At 41.4% G+C, this 22177-nt stretch overlaps 1 protein-coding gene across 1 annotated transcript in view; it reads right to left on the minus strand.

Moving 5' to 3' along the window:
- The window catches only part of NEK11 (NIMA related kinase 11), a gene marked incomplete at its 5' end in the record, with an annotated part of 387736 nt that overhangs the window by 128075 nt on the left and 237484 nt on the right, over positions 1-22177 (minus strand). The window contains 1 exon segment of the mRNA XM_073222396.1: positions 14103-14263. Coding sequence (XP_073078497.1) covers positions 14103-14263 — 161 coding nt within the window.

A 22177-nucleotide genomic window follows, 5' to 3' on the forward strand; every position in this document is an offset into this window, starting at 1 on the left:
CTTACTCCATACTCATGGGGAAGAGGGGCTGCAACTGGTACTTCAGGGGGAGACTGTACAAAAGGGTGGCTAAGAAGCGGGCCAGACAGCCCAGCTCTGCCACCTGCCAGCTGTGAGCCAGGAGAAGTCCTCCTCCCCACTGAGCCAGCCTCCCCTAGGGCAAAGTGAGGGCACCACAGCAGCATCACTCACCTTTCAGAGGATCTGAGTTTTAAAGTCAGTGCTTAATACAACAATCAATTATAGACAAAGTAGGTTGTTTCTTTTTTGATCACCAAGTGAACTTGTACTTAGGGATGGCACTGTAGGAAAAACACATATCTTTAAATACTCTAAGTCCAGGTCAATACTTCCAAGCACCAAGAGGTTCATAATCTAAGAGACACAGGAACTGAGATGCAGTGGGGGCTGTGGATGTACAGCTCTCACCTCATTTTCAATCCAGAACACTCTCCTTTTGATTAAAATGTCAGGTAGAAATGCTGAAATCCCTAACCTATGCTCTCTCTTTTTTTTTCCCCCCACCCTTACCCTCTTTATTTCAATTCCAGGTACTGAAATTCAGTTTGATGCAGTTCAACTAAAATACATGCATCAAAAGGTCATTCATTGTAAGAATTAAATGAAATAATGGATCTGTGGCAGCCATGGAGTTGTGCCACTTGTGTATTTCTGCAAGAGCTGCAAGTTGTATAAGGAGTGCAGCTGCTCATTTAGAATCCATGCCAAGGCCATACTCTTCCCTGGAAGCTCCCTGCCAATGCAAGCATGGCAGGAATGCTAGAGCCAGGCCATTTCTGCACAATTTGGATTCCTCTTCCCATAGTCTTTGCCCTGGGGCTCCCAATCTGCAGAGCCAAGACTTTTTCAGAGTATCGCGTCCCGCCATCTAGGGCGACGGCAGGAGAACGATCACCGAAGGCCTGGTTCGTTAGGAATCTTTATTATGGGCATCCGAGCATCCATCTAGCAAAAGGCAAAAGCAAAAAACAACAACAACACTTCCTCCAGGGCAGCAGCTTATATAGCATATCCCAACCAATCAGCTGACTGATCACGCACCAGGTTCAGTCTTATTGGAAGCATGTGAAAAGCATGCTATGAGCACGAGCACGGAAATGGGGACAAGCCAATCATGGAGACTTCCTTATGTGCTGAGCTGTAGGGCCAGGAAGGGTGGTGTCTAGGAAGCAGGCGCCATCTTTAGGGAGTTGTCCAGCTAGAGTGGGGCTCAGCCTCGGCTGTAGGCTGGGCCCCCACATCTCCCCATTTATTGTTTTATAACCAAAGGGCTGTCGGGATCATGCCTGTCTTAGGTCGTCTGGAGTCTGAGGCATTCTTACCCATCCTCAGGCCACAGACAACTTAGGTCTGCGCCCTGTCTTAGGTTGATATGCGCAGCTCCCGATCTTACCTGTCCTTGACTACTGACCCAGCATATTAAGCCATACTCTAGGGGAGATGCCTTCCTCTAGCGCTGCCATGGCCTGCAACAGGACTTTCCGTTCTCCCCGTTGCTGTTTTTGTAACAGACTTTCCTCCCAAGCAGGAGAGGCCCACAATTAGCAATATTCCTATGACACCTACACCTGACCAGGCTTTGGTGGCGTTTAACATCTTGCCTAACTGTCTGGACAAGTTGGCAGCTTTAGAATAATTATGCCCACAGACAAAACCTCCCCCAAGAGGTCCAATTGTTCTTGAAGAAGGTTCATGCATTGGTTGACCAAGGCCATCCCATTCTTAAAATAGCCGTTGATGATGTTCTGCGTTGTCATTGCCGAGGCAGTGGCCTGGGACAGACCATTCAGCATCTCTGCCATAGGAATGGTGATAGTCAGCGCGGCGGTGGCTGCAGCTGCAGCTCAGCTCCGCCGTCGCCTGCTGTAGAATCCACAGCAGGAGCAGAAGCAGTGCGATCATCTTGTACCTCTGCTCCTGGGTTTTCCACTCTGCGTATCAGACGTTCAGGCACCCAAACGGGATTCTGCTGGTCCTATGCAAAAACACAAACCGAGCCTCAGGTCCAGATTATCACTGGGTCCGGGCCTTTCCATGTTCCTTCCAACACATCCTTCCACAAAACTTTAGGCATGTGTTTTGGATTGGATTGTTGGCCGTGCTGCTCTGCTGCACTGCGGCCATTTTTGTCCAGTGTTAAAAAGTTTAAAATGAATAATATGATGTTTAATTTGTCTCTGGGGGATCTAAAGTCTTCTCCTATTCCCCCTTTTTGTTTATATAAGGCATTCTTGAGGGTGAGGTGGGTGCGTTCCACCATACCCTGACCCTGAGGGTTGTCTCTAGCTCCCTGCTGCTCTCATGACACAAAAGGATGTCATCCATATAATGATAGATGCCTTAGGCAGGGCCATGGGCAGTGGCAAATCCAGTTGTATTGAGCCCATAAGCACCATCTGCTTATTTACAGCCCTAAGGTCATGTAAAAGCCTCCACTTCAGACAAAGGAATGGGCTTTTCTCGACCCGACAAGTTCTTCCCAAGTCCACCTGTCCCGGGGTAGCCCTGTCTTTTCAGCAAATGACCCATTTGTTTACAGTAGAAACAGGCCCCAGGAGGGGTTGACCTGCCACGAGCATCTCTCAATCCCTGAGTTATGGCTGCGGCCATAACCTGTCCTTGCACCACACTGTCATTAATGTCCCTACAAACCTTAATATAAGTACTCATATCTTTGTTCTTCCAGGGTCTTATGGCCTCCCTACACCATTTGTTGGCCTGCTCATAGGCCAGCTGCTTCACAAGGGGCATAGCACCAAATATGCGACCGGCTGTTTGCATCAGTCTGGCTAGAAAGTCTGCATATGGCTCATTAGATCCTTGCAACACCTTTGACAGCTGACCCTGTAGGTCACCTGTGCCTTGCAGCGTCTTCCAGGCCCTCACTGCTGCCGCGGCTATTTGCATATCTAAGTTCCATTGATGATTACCTGCTGCAGCGTTACGCCGAGCCGTGTCCTGTGAAAATTCTTGCCAGGCTGTCTTAAATGTCAGGTACTGACCTCCGGAGAGGGCTGCACTTGCTACATTGGCCCAAACATCCGGCGTCAGATTAAGAGAAGCTACTGACTCCACTAAATAAACAGTGAAAGCTGCCTGGGGGCCATACATTGTGGATGCTTCCTTCAGACTTTTAATGGCCTTGAAATCTAGGGCTTGATGATACCTCTGTTGTGTATTAGGGTCTGCAAATACAGGGAAAGCGGCACTTCCTTGTTCTCTCAGCCACTCCCTCCACCCCCCTCTTTCTAGTTCGGAGGAAGAGTGGGGGCTGACGGCACCATTTTCAAGGACGGTTTCAGGGTTGTTGAGAGGGGGGTGTCCTCTGACTCCTCTTCCTCTTTCTGTTGCCTCAGCTGCGTTAGGGAGGGATAACTGCGGGGGATAGGGCGTTCCTTCCTCTGGGCGATTCTAAGTCTCCTTATATGCTTTTCTAATTCCTCCTCCGATAGCTCCCATTCCTCATCTGTAGATCCTCCTCACTCGGACCCCCTCTCTGAGGTCCTAGCGGAGGATCTTTCCTCCTGGACATCTTCCAGGACTTCCTCCCCTTCTCCATTAGCCCTTAGGAGTGCCCAGAGTGGTTCCTCCGCCCGCATAACCCATAGTGCGGAGGAAAGGAAGGTTGACTCTATTCTAAGTTGAGGTTACGTGCGCCCACACTCGTATCCCTGAATTGAGTCTCCTTACAGCCTGAGAGACCTCGCTAACTGGTTTTCGTCGCTTCCCGCGAACTTTAGTCTACGTCACTTTACCTGCGAACTTTCCACAGCACTCTTATTCTTTCGTGAGGAAACGCAGAAACATATACAGACTAAGACAGAACAAGACAAGGAACACAAAGGCTAAACACACACACCACAATTGCTTGCATTCGCACGACCTGATGTTGCTTTCACTTTGTCCCTGACCATACTCACCACTCTCCAAAATGTCAGTCACTCGTGTAACTCTTCCAAAGGGTGTCCACTCAGATCGCCGCAGGGTGAGAAGTTCCACTCCGTCCTCGGACGCCAGGTTTTCGTCCCGGGTTTCAGCACCAGCTATCATGTTCCGCCATCTAGGGCAATGGCAGGAGAACGATCACCGAAGGCCTGGTTCATTAGGAATCTTTATTATGGGCATCCGAGCATCCATCTAGCGAAAGGCAAAAGCAAAAAACAACAACAACACTTCCTCCAGGGCAGCAGCTTATATAGCGTATCCCAACCAATCAGCTGACTGATCATGCACCAGGTTCATGTGAAAAGCATGCTATGAGCACGAGCACGGAAATGGGGACAAGCCAATCATGGAGACTTCCTTATGCGCTGAGCTGTAGGGCCAGGAAGGGTGGTGTCTAGGAAGCAGGCGCCATCTTTAGGGCGTTGTCCAGCTAGAGTGGGGCTCAGCCTCGGCCGTAGGCCGGGCCCCCACATCAGAGTGGCCCCACAGACTGAGGCTGTTATCCAATCCCCCTTCCTTCCCTTCTGTCCTTACCCTCAAAGATGTGGACCAACATCGTAATTTGAGGCTCTCTCTGCTCACTTTACAGGCATTTTTCTTTCATTTCTAATTCTATTTTGTCATCTGCTTTGCAAGTGATCTGAACTGACCCAGCATATAAAGCCCAGGGCAGAGAATGGACATTCTGGAAATATTAGGTGTTATTGTTATAGTAACTATGATTTAATCAAACTAATGACTCCACTAACAGAAGACACTCCAAGAGGCACCAATGCTCATGATGACCTGGTCCAAGAGTCCTCAGTAGAACCTAGGTCTTGCCTAGCCTGTATCCATGTCTCTGCCCCTGTGGCACCATTCCAAGATCATTCTGCTTTTTCTAATGCTTCACTGTGCAGAGAAAACTTAAAATCACTGGAGGATTTGGTGAAAATGTATTGAAAACTTCAGAATTAGCTAGAGAAACTAGACTTAATAGCCCTTCATCTTGGCAAGAATGAATACCGTGGTCCTAAGAGCCTTCTTAAACAAGCACTGATGAAAGCCACATCCATCAAACAACAGAGCCTTTACCACGGAGTTCTGTGCTAAGTCAGTATGGGCCATCTACAGTGTGTTTTACTGGTGCATGTGGGACACTGATTAGTCTTGGAGAGGGAACAGATGGTCAAGGCAGGGAAAGATCTGAGGGTTTACAAAAATACCCATCAGTCTGCAGCCCTCAAGCCATGCCCATCACAGCAGTGCATGAACCAGGTCTCAGCGACAGGTCCCACCAATGCTGTTGAGAGGCCCGCCATGATGGCAGCTATCAACTCCATTCTCCTGGGACCAAAGAGGCCAGCTTCAATTCAGTGACACAGACTGTGCTGAGGAGTTACCAATAATGTGATAATGGCTTGTAGTAAAGGTGCTATTGATGCTTTGCTTATCCCAACAGAGATGCAACTAGTGATGAACAATAATTGGGTGCTTAATGAAACTGTACTCTGGAGATGCTGCTGCTGAAAAGATTGCCATGGGTGGCACGAGGGACTCAGCAATCAACCCCAATGAAGCCCACAGCTGTTCTTTCTGCAAGCACTTTTTCCATCAAAATAGAAATGATGTGACTTCTGTTCCATCTGAAGGAAGGAGAACCAACTTTGGTCGGATTGTTCATTAAAGCCACAGGTAGGATGGCCACCCAAGTAGGTCCTGGTACACCTGGGTCAAGGGCAGGACCGGTGAGAGGGGAGACAGAGCAAATCTCAGAGGTGGCTGCAGGTCTCACCCAGTTCTCAATGCCACAGCGACAGGGCCTCAGCATGGGTTCTGTAACTGTAATTTGTGTGTTGCTAATAATCTAAAAAGGGAATGGATACATACCCTTCACAGCTTTGGGGAGGGGGAAATTATGCCAAACTACTAGGAAAAGCAAATGGGGTAGTAATCATCTATCTCTAGAATAAATCACTCTTGTTTCTATTATGTCAAATCCATTCCAGGTTGATACACCTTCTGTGCTAGAAAAAGACTGCCTTGTGAATGGTCTGATCCTTTTCCAGCGGTGTGGCCACAGGCAAGTTACTTTTCTCTTAAAAGCTCAGTTTTCTCTTCTGGAAAATGGAAATAAAAACTACCTAACAGGGCCTTGTGAAACAAAATACCAATATGTAGGTGAGAGGCCTTAGCATGTTGTCCCAATAGATTATTTAAAATCAATCACTAGCTATCATATGACACATGATGGATGCACTAGGAAATAAGTGATATTTTTTATACTATAATTATCAAATCTCATTTTAGCATTAAAGAGTTTTGGAAGTACTATAAAAAGGCCACAAGATGACTGGGAAACTTCATCACTAATTACAACTTTCTCATTGTTATTTATTAAATTCTAGGCATTGTTCTAAGTAGTTTACATTGATTGCTCATTTATGAGGTAGGAATCATTATTCTCCCATCTTACAGATTAGAAAACTAAGGCACAATGAAGTTTAGTAACTTGCACAAGATCGCACAACCTGCAAATGACAAAAGCTAGACTCCTAACAGGCAGTTTGATTTCCACCCCTCTGCTCTAACAAGAATGCCAAAGACTTCTGGAGCAACTAGCAAAGTTCTGCTTCTCATGTGGTTTTGTGAGTCACCTTTATTTTTACTAAAAAACGTTTTTAAGTAACAATATTAGTGGCTAAAAATTTACTACTTGTTGCTTTGGGCAAAAATGGAGTGTGTGTTTAGCAACCATGGGCACAAAACTTAGGTTCTGTAATGCTGTAATGATATTTGTCTCCATTTTTCTGGACAGCAGCACAGAAGCAAATAGAAATTGGGTTTTCAATCTGTGCCTCACCAGAGTCCATTGGGGAAAGTGGTGAAGTATTATAAAGAGAGTGTTTTTATTTTGGGATGATGAATCACCCCCTGCCTTAGCTCTTTATTTTTCTTACCACTTATTTGTTTCTCTCTGCATGTATTTGTCTCTGTTTCTCCCTCTTGTCCTTTCTCCCACTCTCTCCTTTTCATCCCCTTCTTGGTTCAGCTCTACACTGTCTAGTTCTCTTCTCCTTGCCCCCATCTCCTTTTCTTATATAGAACTTCAGAACATATTGGTTTTATTTATTAATTATTGTGATGTATTGCTTAGTCTTCATTAGAATTAACTTTCCATTGACACAGGTGCCCCTCAAGTGACCTCTAATTTAATAGCTTAATGGTTCCCAGTTCCTTTATGGATCCCTAATGGAAGCTAAGGACTGGAAAGGTTACTAAGTTATGGCATAAAAAGTAAATGAAGATAATAACACTCAAAATGGCGGTGTGAGTAGAGCAGCGGAAATCTCCTCCCAAAACCATATATATTTTTGAAATACAACAAATACAAATATCACTAAAAGAGAGACCAGATGACATAGGACAACAGCCAGACTATATCCATACCTGTGAGAACCCAGCACCTCGCGAAGGGGGTAAGATACAAGCCATGGCCTGGCAGGACTTGAGCGCCCCTCACCCCAGCTCCTGGTGGGAGGAGAGGAGTCAGAGCAGGGAGGGAGAGGGGGCCCAGGACTGCTAAAATAGCCAGCCCCAGCCATCCGCACTGGACCACAGACACAGTATGTGCGTGGGGTGCTGGAAACTAGGGAAACAGGACAGTAAGACCTGTGAGAGGATCCCTGCAGCTGGGACACCTGGGACAAAGAAAAGTGAGTGCTTTTTGAAATTCTTAAAGGGAAAGGGACCCACAGCTGGATGGAGGCATCCTGGCACAATCAGCTCAGCACATGGGAAAGCGGGGAACTATGGGCACCCTAATCCCCTGGGCAGCAGGGCAGCTCCAAGGCCCCTCATGGTGATAAACAGCCTCCTGCGAGTTCCGGCTCCAGTGTGGCCCTGCCATAGTGGAGCAGCAGCCTGAGGCCGGCCATGCCCACAGCAACCATGCAAGGAACTTCCTTCACAGTGGCTGTGTAAGAATCAGAGACCCCCTTCTGTGCACAACTGCCCAGCACAAGCTGCTAGGGGTCACTGTTCTCCCAGGAAAGGAAGGTCACAAACCAGCAAGAAGGGACATTCTCCCAGGCAACACATGCGCCAGCTCCCCACAACTACCTCTATCACCATGAAAAGGCAGAAGAATTTGATCCAGACCAAAAATCACAGAGACAACCTCTGAGAAGGAGCTTGGAGAGATAGACATAACCAATCTCCCTGAAAAAGAATTCAAAATAAAGGTCATAACCATGCTGGTGGAGCTTCAGAGAAAAATGCAAGAGCTAATGGACAAAGTAGGGAGGGAGACTACAGAAATAAAACCATCTCTGGAAGGATTTAAAAGCAGAATGAATGAGATGAAAGAGGCCATTGATGGAATAGAAACCAGGGAACAGGAACACAGAGAAGCTGATGCAGAGAGAGATGAAACAATATTAAGAGAACTGTGTGACCAATCCAAAAGGAATAATCTCTGCATTATAGGGGTACCAGAAGAAGAAGAGAGAGAAAAAGGGGAAGAAAGTGTCTTTGAAGAAATAATTCCTGAGAACTTCCCCAAACTAGGGGAAGAAATAGTCACTCAGACCACAGAAGTACACAGAACTCCCAACAGAAGGGACCCAAGGAGGACAACACCAAGACAAATAATAATTAAAATGGCAAAGATCAAGGACAAGGACAGAGTTTTAAAGGTGGCTAGAAAGAGGAAAAAGGCCACCTACAAAGGAACACCCATCAGGCTATCATCAGACTTCTCAACAGAAACCTTACAGGCCAGAAGTCAATAGCATGATGTATTTAATGCAATGAAACAGAGGGCCCTGAACCAAGAATACTGTATCCAGCATGATTATCATTTAAATATGAAGGAGGGATTAAACAATTCCAAGACAAGCAAAAGTTTAGTGAATTTGCCTCCCACAAAACACCTCTACAGGGTATTTTAGAGGGACTGCTCTAGATGGGAGCACCCCTAAGGCTAAACAGATGTCACCAGAGAAAATATCACAGCAAAGAAAGCAGACCAACCAAATACTAACTACAGGCAAAAAATAAAATCAACTACCCACAAAAGCAGTTAAAGGAAACACAAACGAGCACAGAATGAAACAACCAACATATAAAGAATGGAGGAGAAGTAATAAGAAGGGAGAGAAATAAAGAATCACCAGACAGTGTCTATAATAGCTCAATAAGCGAGATAAGTTAGGTAATAAGATACTAAAGAAGCTAACCTTGAACCTTTAGTAACCAAGAATCTAAAGCCTACAATAGCAATAAGTACATATGTTTCAATAATCATCCTAAATGTAAATGGACTTAATGCACCAATCAAAAGACACAGAGTAATAGAATGGATAAAAAAGCAAGACCCATCTACATGTTACTTACAAGAGACTCACCTCAAACCCAAAGACATGCACAGACTAAAAGTCAAGGGATGAAAAAAGGTATTTCATGCAAACAACAGGGAGAAAAAAGCAGGTGCTGCAGTACTAGTATAAAAAAAATAGGCTTTAAAACAAAGAAAGTAACAAGAGATAAAGAAGGACATTACATAATGATAAAGGGCTCAGTCCAACAAGAGGATATAACCATTATAAATATATATGCACCCAACACAGTAGCAACAGCATATGTGAAACAAATACTAACAGAACTAAAGGAGGAAATAGAATGCAATGCATTCATTTTGGGAGACTTCAACACACCATTCACTCCAAAGGACAGATCCACCAGACAGAAAATAAGTAAGGACACAGAGACACTGAACCACACACTAGAACAGATGGACCTAACAGACATCTATAGAACTCTACACCCAAAAGCAACAGGATACACATTCTTCTCAAGTGCACAAGGAACATTCTCCAGAATTGACCACATACTAGGCCACAAAAAGGGCCTCAGTAAATTCAAAAAGATTGAAATCCTACCAACCAACTTTTCAGACCACAAAGGTATAAAACTAGAAATAAATTGTACAAAGAAAGCAAAAAGGCTCACAAACACATGGAGGCTTAACAACACACTTCTAAATAGTCAATGGATCACTGACCAAATTAAAATGGAGATCCAGCAATATATGGAAATAAATGACGACAACAACACAAAGCCCCAACTTCTGTGGGACACAGCAAAAGCTGTCTTAAGAGGAAAGTATATAGCAATCCAGGCATATTTATAGAAGCAAGAACAAACCCAAATGAATAGTCTAACGTCACAATTATCAAAATTGGAAAAAGAAGAACAAATGAGGCCTAAAGTCAGCAGAGGAAGGGACATAATAAAGATCACAGAAGAAATAAACAAAATTGAGAAGAATAAAACAATAGAAAAATCAATGAAACCAAGAGCTGGTTCTTTGAGAAAATAAACAAAATAGATAAGCCCCTAGCCAGATTTATTAAGAGAAAAAGAGAATCAACACACATCAACAGAATCAGAAATGAGAAAGGAAACATCTCGACGGACCCCATACAAATACAAAGAATTATTAGAGAATACTATTAAAACCTATATACTAACAAGCTGGAAAACCTAGAAGAAATGGACACCTTCTTAGAAAAATACAACCTTCCAAGACTGACTGAGGAAGAAACACAAAATCTAAACAAACCAATTAACAGCAACAAAATTGAATCGGTAATCAAAAAACTACCCAGAAACAAAACCCTGGGCCAGATGGTTTTACCTCGGAATTTTATCAGACATAGAGAGAAGCATAATACCTATTCTCCTTAAAGTTTTCCAAAAAGCAGAAGAGGAGGGAATATGCTCAAACTCATTCTATGAAGCCAACATTACCCTAATACCAAAACCAGGCAAAGACCCCACCAAAAAAGAAAATTACAGACCACTATCCCTGATAAACGTAAATGCAAAAATACTCAACAAAATACTAGGAACCGAATTCAAAAATACATCAAAAGGATCATACACCAGGACCAAGTGGGATTCATCCCAGGAATGCAAGGATGGTACAACATTCGAAAATCCATCAACATCATCGACCACATCAACAAAAAGGAGAAAAACCACATGGTCATCTCCATAGATGCTGAAAAAGCATTCGACAACATTCAACATCCATTCATGATAAAAACTCTCAGCAAAATGGGTATAGAGGGCAAGTACCTCAACATAATAAAGGCCATATATAATAAAACCACAGCCAACATCATACTGAATAGCAAAAAGCTGAAAGCTTTTCCTCTGAGATCAGAAACAAGACAGGAATGCCCACTCTCTCCACTGTTATTCAACATAGTACTAGAGGTCCTAGCCATGGTAATTAGACAAAACAAAGAAATACAAGGAATCCAGATTGGTAAAGAAGAAGTTAAACTGTCACTATTTGCAGATGACATGATACTGTACATAAAAAATCTTAAAGACTCCACTCCAAAACTACTAGAACTGATATTGGAATTCAGCAAAGCTGCAGGATACAAAATTAACACACAGAAATCTGTGGCTTTCCTATACACTAACAATGAACTAATAGAAAGTGAAATCAGGAAAACAATTCCATTCACAATTGCATCAAAAATAATAAAATACCTAGGAATAAACCTAACCAAAGAGGTGAAAGACCTATACCCTGAAAACTATAAGATACTCTTAAGAGAAATTAAATAGGACACTAGCAAATGGAAACCCATCCCATGCTCTTGGCTAGGAAGAATTAATATCTTCAAAATGGCCATCCTGCCCAAAGCAATATACAGATTTGATGCAATCCCTATCAAATTACCAACAACATTCTTCAACAAACTGCAACAAATAGTTTAAAAATTCATATGGAAACACCAAAGACCCCGAATAGCCAAAGCAATCCTGAGAAGGAAGAATAATGTGGGGGGGGGTGATCTTGCTCCCCAACTTCAAGCTCTACTACAAAGCCATAGTAATCAAGACAGTTTGGTACTGGCACAAGAACAGAGCCACAGACCAGTGGAACAGAATAGAGACTCTAAATATTAACCCAAACATATATGGTCAATTCATATACGATAAAGGAGCCATGGACATACAATGGGGAAATGACAGTCTCTTCAACAGATGGTGCTGGCAAAACTGGACAGCTACATGTAAGAGAATGAAACTGGATCACTGTCTAACCCCATACACAAAAGTAAATTCGAAATGGATCAAAGGCCTAATGTGAATCATGAAACCATACAACTCCTAGAAAAAAACATAGGCAAAAATCTCTTGGACATAAACATGAGTGACTTCTTCATAAACATATCTCCCCAGGCAAGGGAAACAAAAGTAAAAATCAACAAGTGGGACTATACCAAGCTGAAAAGCTTCTGTACAGAAAAGAACACCATCAATAGAACAAAAAGGTACCCTACAGTATGGGAGAAAATATTCATAAATGACAGATCCGATAAAGGGTTCACATCCAAAATATATAAAGAGCTCATGCACCTCAACAAACAAAAAGCAAATAATACAATAAAAAAATGGGCAGAGGAGCTGAACAGACATTTCTCCAAAGAAGAAATTCAGATGGCCAACAGACACGTGAAAAGATGCTCCACATCGCTAATCATCAGAGAAATGCAAATTAAAACCACAATGAGATATCACCTCACACCAGCAAGAATCGCCACCATTCAAAAGACAAACAACAACACATGTTGGCAAGGTTGTGGAGAAAGGGCAACCCTCCTACACTGCTGGTGGGAATGTAAATTAGTTCACCCATTGTGGAAAGCAGTAGGGAGGTTCCTTAAAAAGCTCAAAATAGACATACCATTTGACCCAGGAATTCCACTTCTAGGAATTTACCCTAAGAATGCAGCAGCCCAGTTTGAAAAAGACAGATGTACCCCTATGTTTATCGCAGCACTATTTACAATAGCCAAGAAATGGAAGCAAGCTAAGTTTCCATCAGTAGATGGATGGATAAAGAAGATGTGGTACATATACACAACGGAGTATTATTCAGCCATAAGAAGAAAACAAATCCTACCATTTGCAACAACATGGATGGAGCTAGAGGGTATTATGCTCAGTGAAATAAGCCAGGCTGAGAAAGACAAGTACCAAATGATTTCACTCAGATGTGGAGTATAAGAACAAAGAAAAACTGAAGGAACAAAACAGCAGCAGAATCACAGAACCCAAGAATGGACTAACAGGTACCAAAGGAAAAGGGACTGGGGAGGATGGCTGGGAAGGGAGGAATAAGGGCAGGGGAAAAGGAAGAGTGCATTACAATTAGCATGTATCATGTGGGGGGGGCATGGGGAGGGCTGTACAACACAGAGAAAACAAGTAGTGATTCTACAGCATCTTACTACGCTAATAGACAGTGCCTGTAATGGGGTTTGTCGGGGGGACTTGGTGAAGGGGGGAGCCTAGTTAACATAATGTTCTTCATATAATTGTTGATTAATGATAACAAAATAATAATAATAATTTTACAAAATAAAAAAAGAAAAGAAAAGAAAATGAAGTATATGAGCATGAATTACCCAAAGTCATCTGCTTTCTCTCCACATTCCTGTTGCTCTTTCCCTCTCCTCCAAACATCCAACAGAGAAACTCCATGTCAGAACTGTTTCCTGGCCAATGACCCAGATTGGGCTTGGTCTTACTGTTGTCAGAGAGATCTGTGGAAGGGCCTGCACACAGAGGCTGCAGCACTGACTGTAAGGTGGGCCGGGAGAGGCTGGGGATGCCCAGAAGACCAGCCCCTAAGCCCAGGATCTCTGGGCCTCATCCTCAGAGCTAATTCACACACTGGAACATGACTCACAAATCTGATTACCAGGCAGAAAAGTAGGTTTTTAAAAATTTCCTTTTCTCTGCTAAAGAGACAGTTGTACTGTTGGTTAGTCAGCTGTACACAGGGTGCTCCTCAGTATACAGCAGTGTGTACCATCCTCCTACCAGAGGAAGTACTGGGTACTCTAGCCCTTCCCTCATAAGCATGGTCCAGACAAGATTCTCAGAATTCCATGGGTTGCCCCTGGACCTCTGAAATCAAGACTTACCACACGGAGCCTTCATGACAGACCCTAGCCTCCCAGCCCCCACTCCAGGTTCTAAGACTTCCTTGTTTCCCTTTGGGAAGTCTTGGGCCAATAGTATCTGGGACAGTTGCACTACTTCTGTTGGGTAACAGCAGGTACCTGTTGGTTTGTTCTGTAAGCAGTCTTGGGTCCCTCATCCTTGACCTCTTCCTCCAGTCCTGAAAACACTATTTCTTCTTCCTCCTCTTCACTTTCTGCAGAACAGGAATCAAATGCATCTGTGTAATACTCTTCAGCCACAAGAGGGTCTTCTGGGATCTCTGAAATAAAGAACAATCAATCAGGTCCCACCAGTCATTAAAATTATAATGAGGCTAGGATCCCCCATGTTTTCCCAGAGATAAATATTTTGGTTCTGCTTACAAGGCTTGCATGGAATGTAGAGATTAATCTTAGCTTCCTGAAAGTATCTAGTTTAACGTAATAAATATTCAATAAAATTAAGCCAGTAGAGTAAAGGAGGGATAACTCTATTTGCAACCACATTTTAAAGATGGAAGAGTAAAACCATGAAAAAGAAATGATCTCCTTTGAATCCTTTATATTTGGAGGCATGAATCCTTATTAGAAATGAAGGTACTTAGAAGCAAAAGCAGGATGAGATGCCATGGGTGCAGGGCCCTAATACACACCCACATAAAGGTTTTGCAGAGGTAGTTGAGTGGAACTATGTCAACACTATTCCCAGGAATTTCTATTGTAAAGAAAATAACAGTGGTAAGAACAAGAAAGATGGATGATATAATAGCAATGGCATTTTAGCAAGCTAAGGAAAATGTTACAATTCTCTTCCAACAGGCTTATGAAGGCTTTTGAGATGGAGTTCATGCTGGGTAAGTTTACTCACATGTATACCAAATTTTTAGGCATTTATTTTTTAAAAAAGGAAAGGCCACCTACTTAAGGTGATGGTTACCTAAGTTACTTGATATGATGTTAATACTAACTAAAAATGTAGTTGGTGCTGATAATGGTTTTCAGCCAAGAAAGGTCCAGAATGAATCACAAAAACATACACTGATATCGACTCGAATTTGCTAATGGGGGCCTAGAAATAGAGAAATATACTTGGGTAGAGGAGGAAATTACAAAATGATAACCTGCTACATTAAAACAGTGGGCATTTTCATACTACTGAAAGCAATCGAGATTCAGTGCAATCTCTATTAAAATACCAATGGCATTTTTCAATGAACTAGAGCAAAGAATCCTAAAATTTGTATGGAATCCCCAAAGACCCTGAATAGCCAAAACAGTCTGAAGAAGTAAAAACAAAAACTGGAGGTATCATGCTCCCTGATTTTAAAATACTACAAAGCAATAGTAATCAAAACAATATGGTACTGGCACAAAAATAGGCACATAGATCAATGGAACAGAATACACAATCCAGAAAGAAAACCATACTTGTATGGTCAATTAATATATGACAAAGGAGGCAAGAATATACAATTGGGAAAGGACAGTCTCTTTAATAACTGGTGTTGGTAAAACTGGACACTACATGCAAAAGAATGGCTAGTATTGAAAGGAAAGAAAAAGAACTAATAAGTATTGGTAAAGATGTGGAGAAAATAGAACCCTCAAGCACTGTTGGTGGGAATGTAAATTGGTGCAGCTACTATGGAAAGCTGTATGGAGGATCCACAAAAATTTAAAAACAGAAAAACTATATGACCCAGCAATTCCACTTCTGGGTATTTACCCAAAGAAAACAGAAGCACTAATTCAAAAAGATATACACACCCCTATTTATTGCAGCCCTATTTAGAATACCAAGATCTGGACATAACCTAAGTGTCCACCAATAGATGAAGGGATAAAGAAGTTGTGGTACATGTATTCAATGGAATACCACTAAGCCATACAAAAGAATGGAATCTTGCCATTTGCAACAACATGGATTGACTGAGAGGGTATTAGATTGAGTGAATAAGTCAGACAAAGATGAATACCATATAATTTCACTTATACATGGAATATTTTTTTAAATCAACAAACCAGAAATAGACTCATAAATGTAGAGAATGGACTGGTGGTTGCCATAGGGGAGGGGAGTTGGGGTATGGAAGAAATAGTTGAAGGGGATAAAGAGGTACAAACTTCTGGTTATAAAATAAATAAGTTACAGGGATGAACTTGCACTTAAATATTTATATCAATTGCACTTAAAAAAATAAACTGTGGACATTTTAGGCTTTGCACCATACTGACTTACAAACAAAATTATTTTTCTAAACTGTAACACACAGAACTGATTTTTATCCCATTGTTGCTACTTTACATCTAGTGGGAAAAATACAGAATTTGGGATCAGAAAATCAAGGTTTAATTTTAGCTCTACCACCTCTTAGACAAGAAGCTAGGAGATAGATTTGGACTTACTGAGTTCCAATTTCTCCAGCAAAACTGATGTAAGGGTTATCTAACAGGGTAGCTATGAAGATTCAATATAGTTCTTATAAAAGTATCTGTATATAGGGAAACTATATATACAAACTTCATTAAGTTTCTATCTGTAAAAATGAACTTTTTCATTAACTGATTACAGAATCTTTTGAGGGTAAAATACTTAGTGGATGTAGAATTCAATGACAATGCATACTTTAAAATCTTTGTTATCTATGGTTTCCCATTAAATACAAGAGGCAGTACTGTCAAATCAAAACTAATCAGCTCAAAAAACATAAATTATATATATATATTTCAAAACTGCCTTTGCCAATCAGTTAACTCCAACACAGCCTGTTTTCTCTTCTAATCACTGATGTCCAGTTGAGCACCAGATGCACATAGGGGTCATGTTTTATAAAAATGTTTATTCAGTCCAAGATGATCACAAGAGAAGTATATGAAAACTAAAGTCTACCAAGAGGACAATTCAGATATCCAGCTTTGCCCTCAAGTAGGGGCATGTTCTTGTTGAATGGTAGGCTGAACCATGTGACCTCCGCCTCTCCCTCCCTACTCCCTGAATCTCTCAGCCCCCACAGCGCTGCCCACTCTACCTCCCCGCTCCCTCTCATCTCCTTTCCCTTGCCCTGAGCCTCTCTGTCATTCATTTACTCACTCATATGCTCTCCCTCCTGCTCTCTGATCATCCCCTCCTCTACCTTCAGGCAAGAATATTTGATTTCAAACTTGACTATGACTCGGTAAGAAATATCATTTACATTGTTGCCTGATACACTATATCTCAATAGTTGAAACAAAAGTTTCATACATCAACATTTACCCCCTACAACACACGACACATCTAATATTTTGCATTTTATTCATTTTTTTTTAAATGCTGGTTTCAACTTGCTAAACTGATTCTCAACCCACAACTTGAAAAGCACTAGTTTAGAATATTGGCTTTGGCATCAAAAAGACCATATATTAGTCAAGGCTGTAACATCAACTCCATAATGTTAGGCATCATTTAAACTTTCTGCAATTCAGTTTTCTCATCTGTAAAATGGCAGTGATAGTACCCATCTAATTGTTCTGCACGTTAAATAGTCAAATGGATGCAAAGCACTGTACACATGGTATGCAGCCAATAAATGTTAATTAACTTACATTTAACATAAAACTGTAGTTTTTCTTTTAATGCTCAAAAATAGGAAGAAATATAATCACAAATATATATATATGTATATATATATACATGTATATATATATACATATATATATACATGTATATATAACAGAATTACTTTTCAAAATCCGTATAGCACTCAACTCAAATGGGCAGTAAGAAATCACACCTCTCTGGGCTCCAGAGGGGCCCATAGGCATCTGACCACTATGTTCTCTTCCCATTTTCTTTTTCATCCAATGGTTCCATCTAGGCTCTCTTTGGGCAGCCTAGAGGGAAACTCTACAATAGGGGTTAACAAACTTGTTCTGTAAAGAGCTGGTAGTACACATTTTAGGTTATACAGTCCTGTCACAACTGCCCGACTCTTTGTAGTCTGAAAGCAGGCATGGACAACACAAACATGAGTGACGGTGGCTTTATTTCAGTAAAACTTTATTTATAAAAGCAGGCAGCTGGCTGAATCATACAACACAGACAAACCATCCTCTTGCTAAATATTAAGCTTCACCTTCCATAGCTGGGTCCTCTGCATACAGTCGTAGTCCCTTTCCCTCTCTTTCCAAGGATCCCTACCCAGGAAGCAGAGGAAGCAAAGCAATGATCAGGGGCAAAGTGACATCCAACCATATATGCCTAAGTCACGAGATGGACTGGCATGAATTCATCTCCAGTACTTCTTAAGCAAGCACCACTAACTGGGTGTGGCCCAGAAAAGGGTTCATTTTCAAAGGAAAAAGCCAAAAGAAATGCTAAGTCTGCTCACACTGTGCTTGTTAAGCAGCATGTTTTTCATATGCCTAACAATCTGCACCCTTATTAGCTAAGGCTCATTTCTCTGGTCAATGAGGGAACAGTGGTCTATAATAAATAGCTTCAATTCCCTAGTATGCTGCAGCCAGCCTTTTAACAGATGCACTGAAGCAGCATTCTAGCTCGCTGCTCTGCTGGGTGGGCAGTGACACTGCGTGCATGGAGGAGTCCAGTAATGGCTGCCTGAGCTTGCTGCAAATCCATGCTGGAGAAGAGAAGTGCCCACCCTGTTCCTGGAAAAGGATGTTCCTTTCCAGACCCTCCAATTAAGACCATGGTAAGTCCCTTCCTATAAGACTTAAGTCAGGATAGCCTGTAGGGCTTATTAACATCCAGATCTCTGGGCCATGCCCAGAGCTGCTGATCCAGAAGGTTTGGGGTGAGTCCTGAGAATGTGCATGTCTGACACACTGGTGCCGCTGGTCCAGGGACCACAATTTGAAAGCCACTGCTCTAGAATGTGACTAGTTCAAATAAAAATACTAGTATAAACTATACAGAAGCACTATAGTAAAATACATAATAATATAATATTTCTCTGCCTTCAAACCTTTACATGATACAGCCAAAAAAAAATGAAGAAATAAACTTCACTTTAGAAGGGCTCAAATTGGGCCATTAATTGTCTCAACTACTGACAATCTTACCGAGTCATAGTCAAGTTTGAAATCAAATATTCTTGCCTGAAGGTAGAGGAGGGGATGATCAGAGAGCAGGAGGGAGAGCATAGGGGACAGTCATTCCCATTAAATTAATGGGGAAGCAGACATGCAAAAGCTGAGGGAATTTGCTTCCCACAAACCACCTCTACAGGGCATCTTACAGGCACTGCTCTAGATGGAAGCATTCCTAGAAAGAGCACAGAACAAAACATACAACATATGAAGAATGGAGGAGGAGGAATAAGAAGGGAGAGAAGAAAAGAATCTCCAGACAGTGTATATAACAGCTCAATAAGTGAGCTAAGTTAGGCAGTAAGATACTAAAGAAGCTAACCTTGAACCTTTGTTAACCACGAATCTAAAGCCTGCAATGGCAGTAAGTACATATCCCTCAATAGTCACCCTAAATGTAAATGGACTTAATGCACGAATCAAAAGACACAGAGTAATAGAATGGATAAAAAAGCAAGACCCATCTATATGCTGCTTACAAGAAACTCACCTCAAACCCAAAGACAAGCACAGAATAAAAGTCAAAGGATGGAAAAACATATTTCAGGCAAACAACAGTGAGAAGAAAGCAGGGGTTGCGGTACTAATATCAGACAAAATAGACTTCAAAACAAAGAAAGTAACAAGAGATAAAAAAGGACACTACATAATGATAAAGGGCTCAGTCCAACAAGAGGATATAACCATTATAAATATATATGCACCCAACACAGGAGCACCAGCATTTGTGAAACAAATACTAACAGAACTAAAGAGGGAAATAGACTGCAATGCATTCATCTTAGGAGACTTCAACACACCACTCACCCCAAAGGATAGATCCACTGGGCAGAAAATAAGTAAGGACACACAGGCATTGAACAACACACTAGAACAGATGGACCTAACAGACATCTATAGAACTCTACATCCAAAAGCAACAGGATATACATTCTTCTCAAGTGCACATGGAACATTCTCCAGAATAGACCACATACTAGCTCACAAAAAGAGCCTCAGTAAACTCCAAAATATTGAAATTCTACCAACCAATTTTTCAGACCACAAAGGTACAAAACTAGAAATAAATTCTACAAAGAAAACAAAAAGGCTCACAAACACATGGAGGCTTAACAACATGCTTCTAAATAATCAATGGATCAATGAACAAATAAAAATAGAGATCAAGGAATATATAGAAACAAATGACAACAACAACACAAAGCCCCAACTTCTGTGGGATGCAGCGAAAGCAGTCTTAAGAGGAAAGTATATAGCGATCCAGGCACACCTGAAGAAGGAAGATCAATCCCAAATGAATAGTCTAACATCACAACTATCGAAACTGGAAAAAGAAGAACAAATGAGGCCTAAAGTCAGCAGAAGGAGGAACATAATAAAGATCAGAGAAGAAATAAACAAAATTGAGAAGAATAAAACAGTAGCAAAAATCAACGAAACCAACAGCTGGTTCTTTGAGAAAATAATCAAAATAGATAAGCCTCTAGCCAAACTTATTAAGAGAAAAAGAGAATCAACACAAATCAACATAATCAGAAATGAGAATGGAAAAATCACAAGAGACCCCACAGAAATACAAGGAATTATTAAAGACTACTATGAAAACCTATATGCCAACAAGCTGGAAAACCTAGAAGAAATGGACAACTTCCTAGAAAAATACAACCTTACAAGACTGACCAAGGAAGAAACACAAAAGTTAAACAAACCGATTACGAGCAAAGAAATTGAAACGGTAATCAAAAAACTACCCAAGTACAAAACCCCGGGGCCAGACGGATTTACCTCGGAATTTTATCAGACACACAGAGAAGACATAATACCCATTCTCCTTAAAGTGTTCCAAAAAATAGAAGAAGAGGGAATACTCCCAAACTCATTCTATGAAGCCAACATCACCCTAATACCAAAATCAGGCAAAGACCCCACCAAAAAAGAAAATTACAGACCAATATCCCTGATGAATGTAGATGCAAAAATACTCAGTAAAATATTAGCACACAGAATTCAACAGTATATCAAAAGGATCATACACCATGACCAAGTGGGATTCATCCCAGGGATGCAAGGATGGTACAACATTCGAAAATCCATCAACATCATTCACCACATCAACAAAAAGAAAGACAAAAACCACATGATCATCTCCATAGATGCTGAAAAAGCATTTGACAAAATTCAACATCCATTCATGATAAAAACTCTCAGCAAAATGGGAATAGAGGGCAAGTACCTCAACATAATAAAGGCCATATATGATAAACCCACAGCCAACATTATACTGAACAGCGAGAAGCTGAAAGCATTTCCTCTGAGATCGGGAACCAGACAGGGATGCCCACTCTCCCCACTGTTATTTAACATAGTACTGGAGGTCCTAGCCACAGCAATTAGACAAAACAAAGAAATACAAGGAATCCAGATTGGTAAAGAAGAAGTTAAACTGTCACTATTTGCAGATGATATGATACTGTACATAAAAAACCCTAAAGACTCCACTCCAAAACTACTAGAACTGATATCAGAATACAGCAAAGTTGCAGGACACAAAATTAACACACAGAAATCTGTAGCTTTCCTATACACTAACAATGAATCAATAGAAAGAGAAATCAGGACAGCAATTCCATTCACAATTGCATCAAAAAGAATAAAATACCTAGGAATAAACCTAACCAAAGAAGTGAAAGACTTATACTCTGAAAACTACAAGTCACTCTTAGGAGAAATTAAAGAGGACACTAACAAATGGAAACTCATCCCATGCTCATGGCTAAGAAGAATTAATATCATCAAAATGGCCATCCTGCCTAAAGCAATATACAGATTTGATGCAATCCCTATCAAATTACCAGCAACATTCTTCAATGAATTGGAACAAATAATTCAAAAATTCATATGGAAACACCAAAGACCCCGAATAGCCAAAGCAATCCTGAGAAAGAAGAATAAAGTAGGGGGGATCTCACTCCCCAACTTCAAGCTCTACTACAAAGCCATAGTAATCAAGACAATTTGTTACTGGAACAAGAACAGAGCCACAGATACCAGTGGAACAGATTAGAGACTCCAGAAATTAACCCAAACATATATGGTCAATTAAT

This window comes from Manis javanica, chromosome 15 (assembly GCF_040802235.1).
Source record: "Manis javanica isolate MJ-LG chromosome 15, MJ_LKY, whole genome shotgun sequence".
Lineage (NCBI taxonomy): Eukaryota > Metazoa > Chordata > Mammalia > Pholidota > Manidae > Manis > Manis javanica.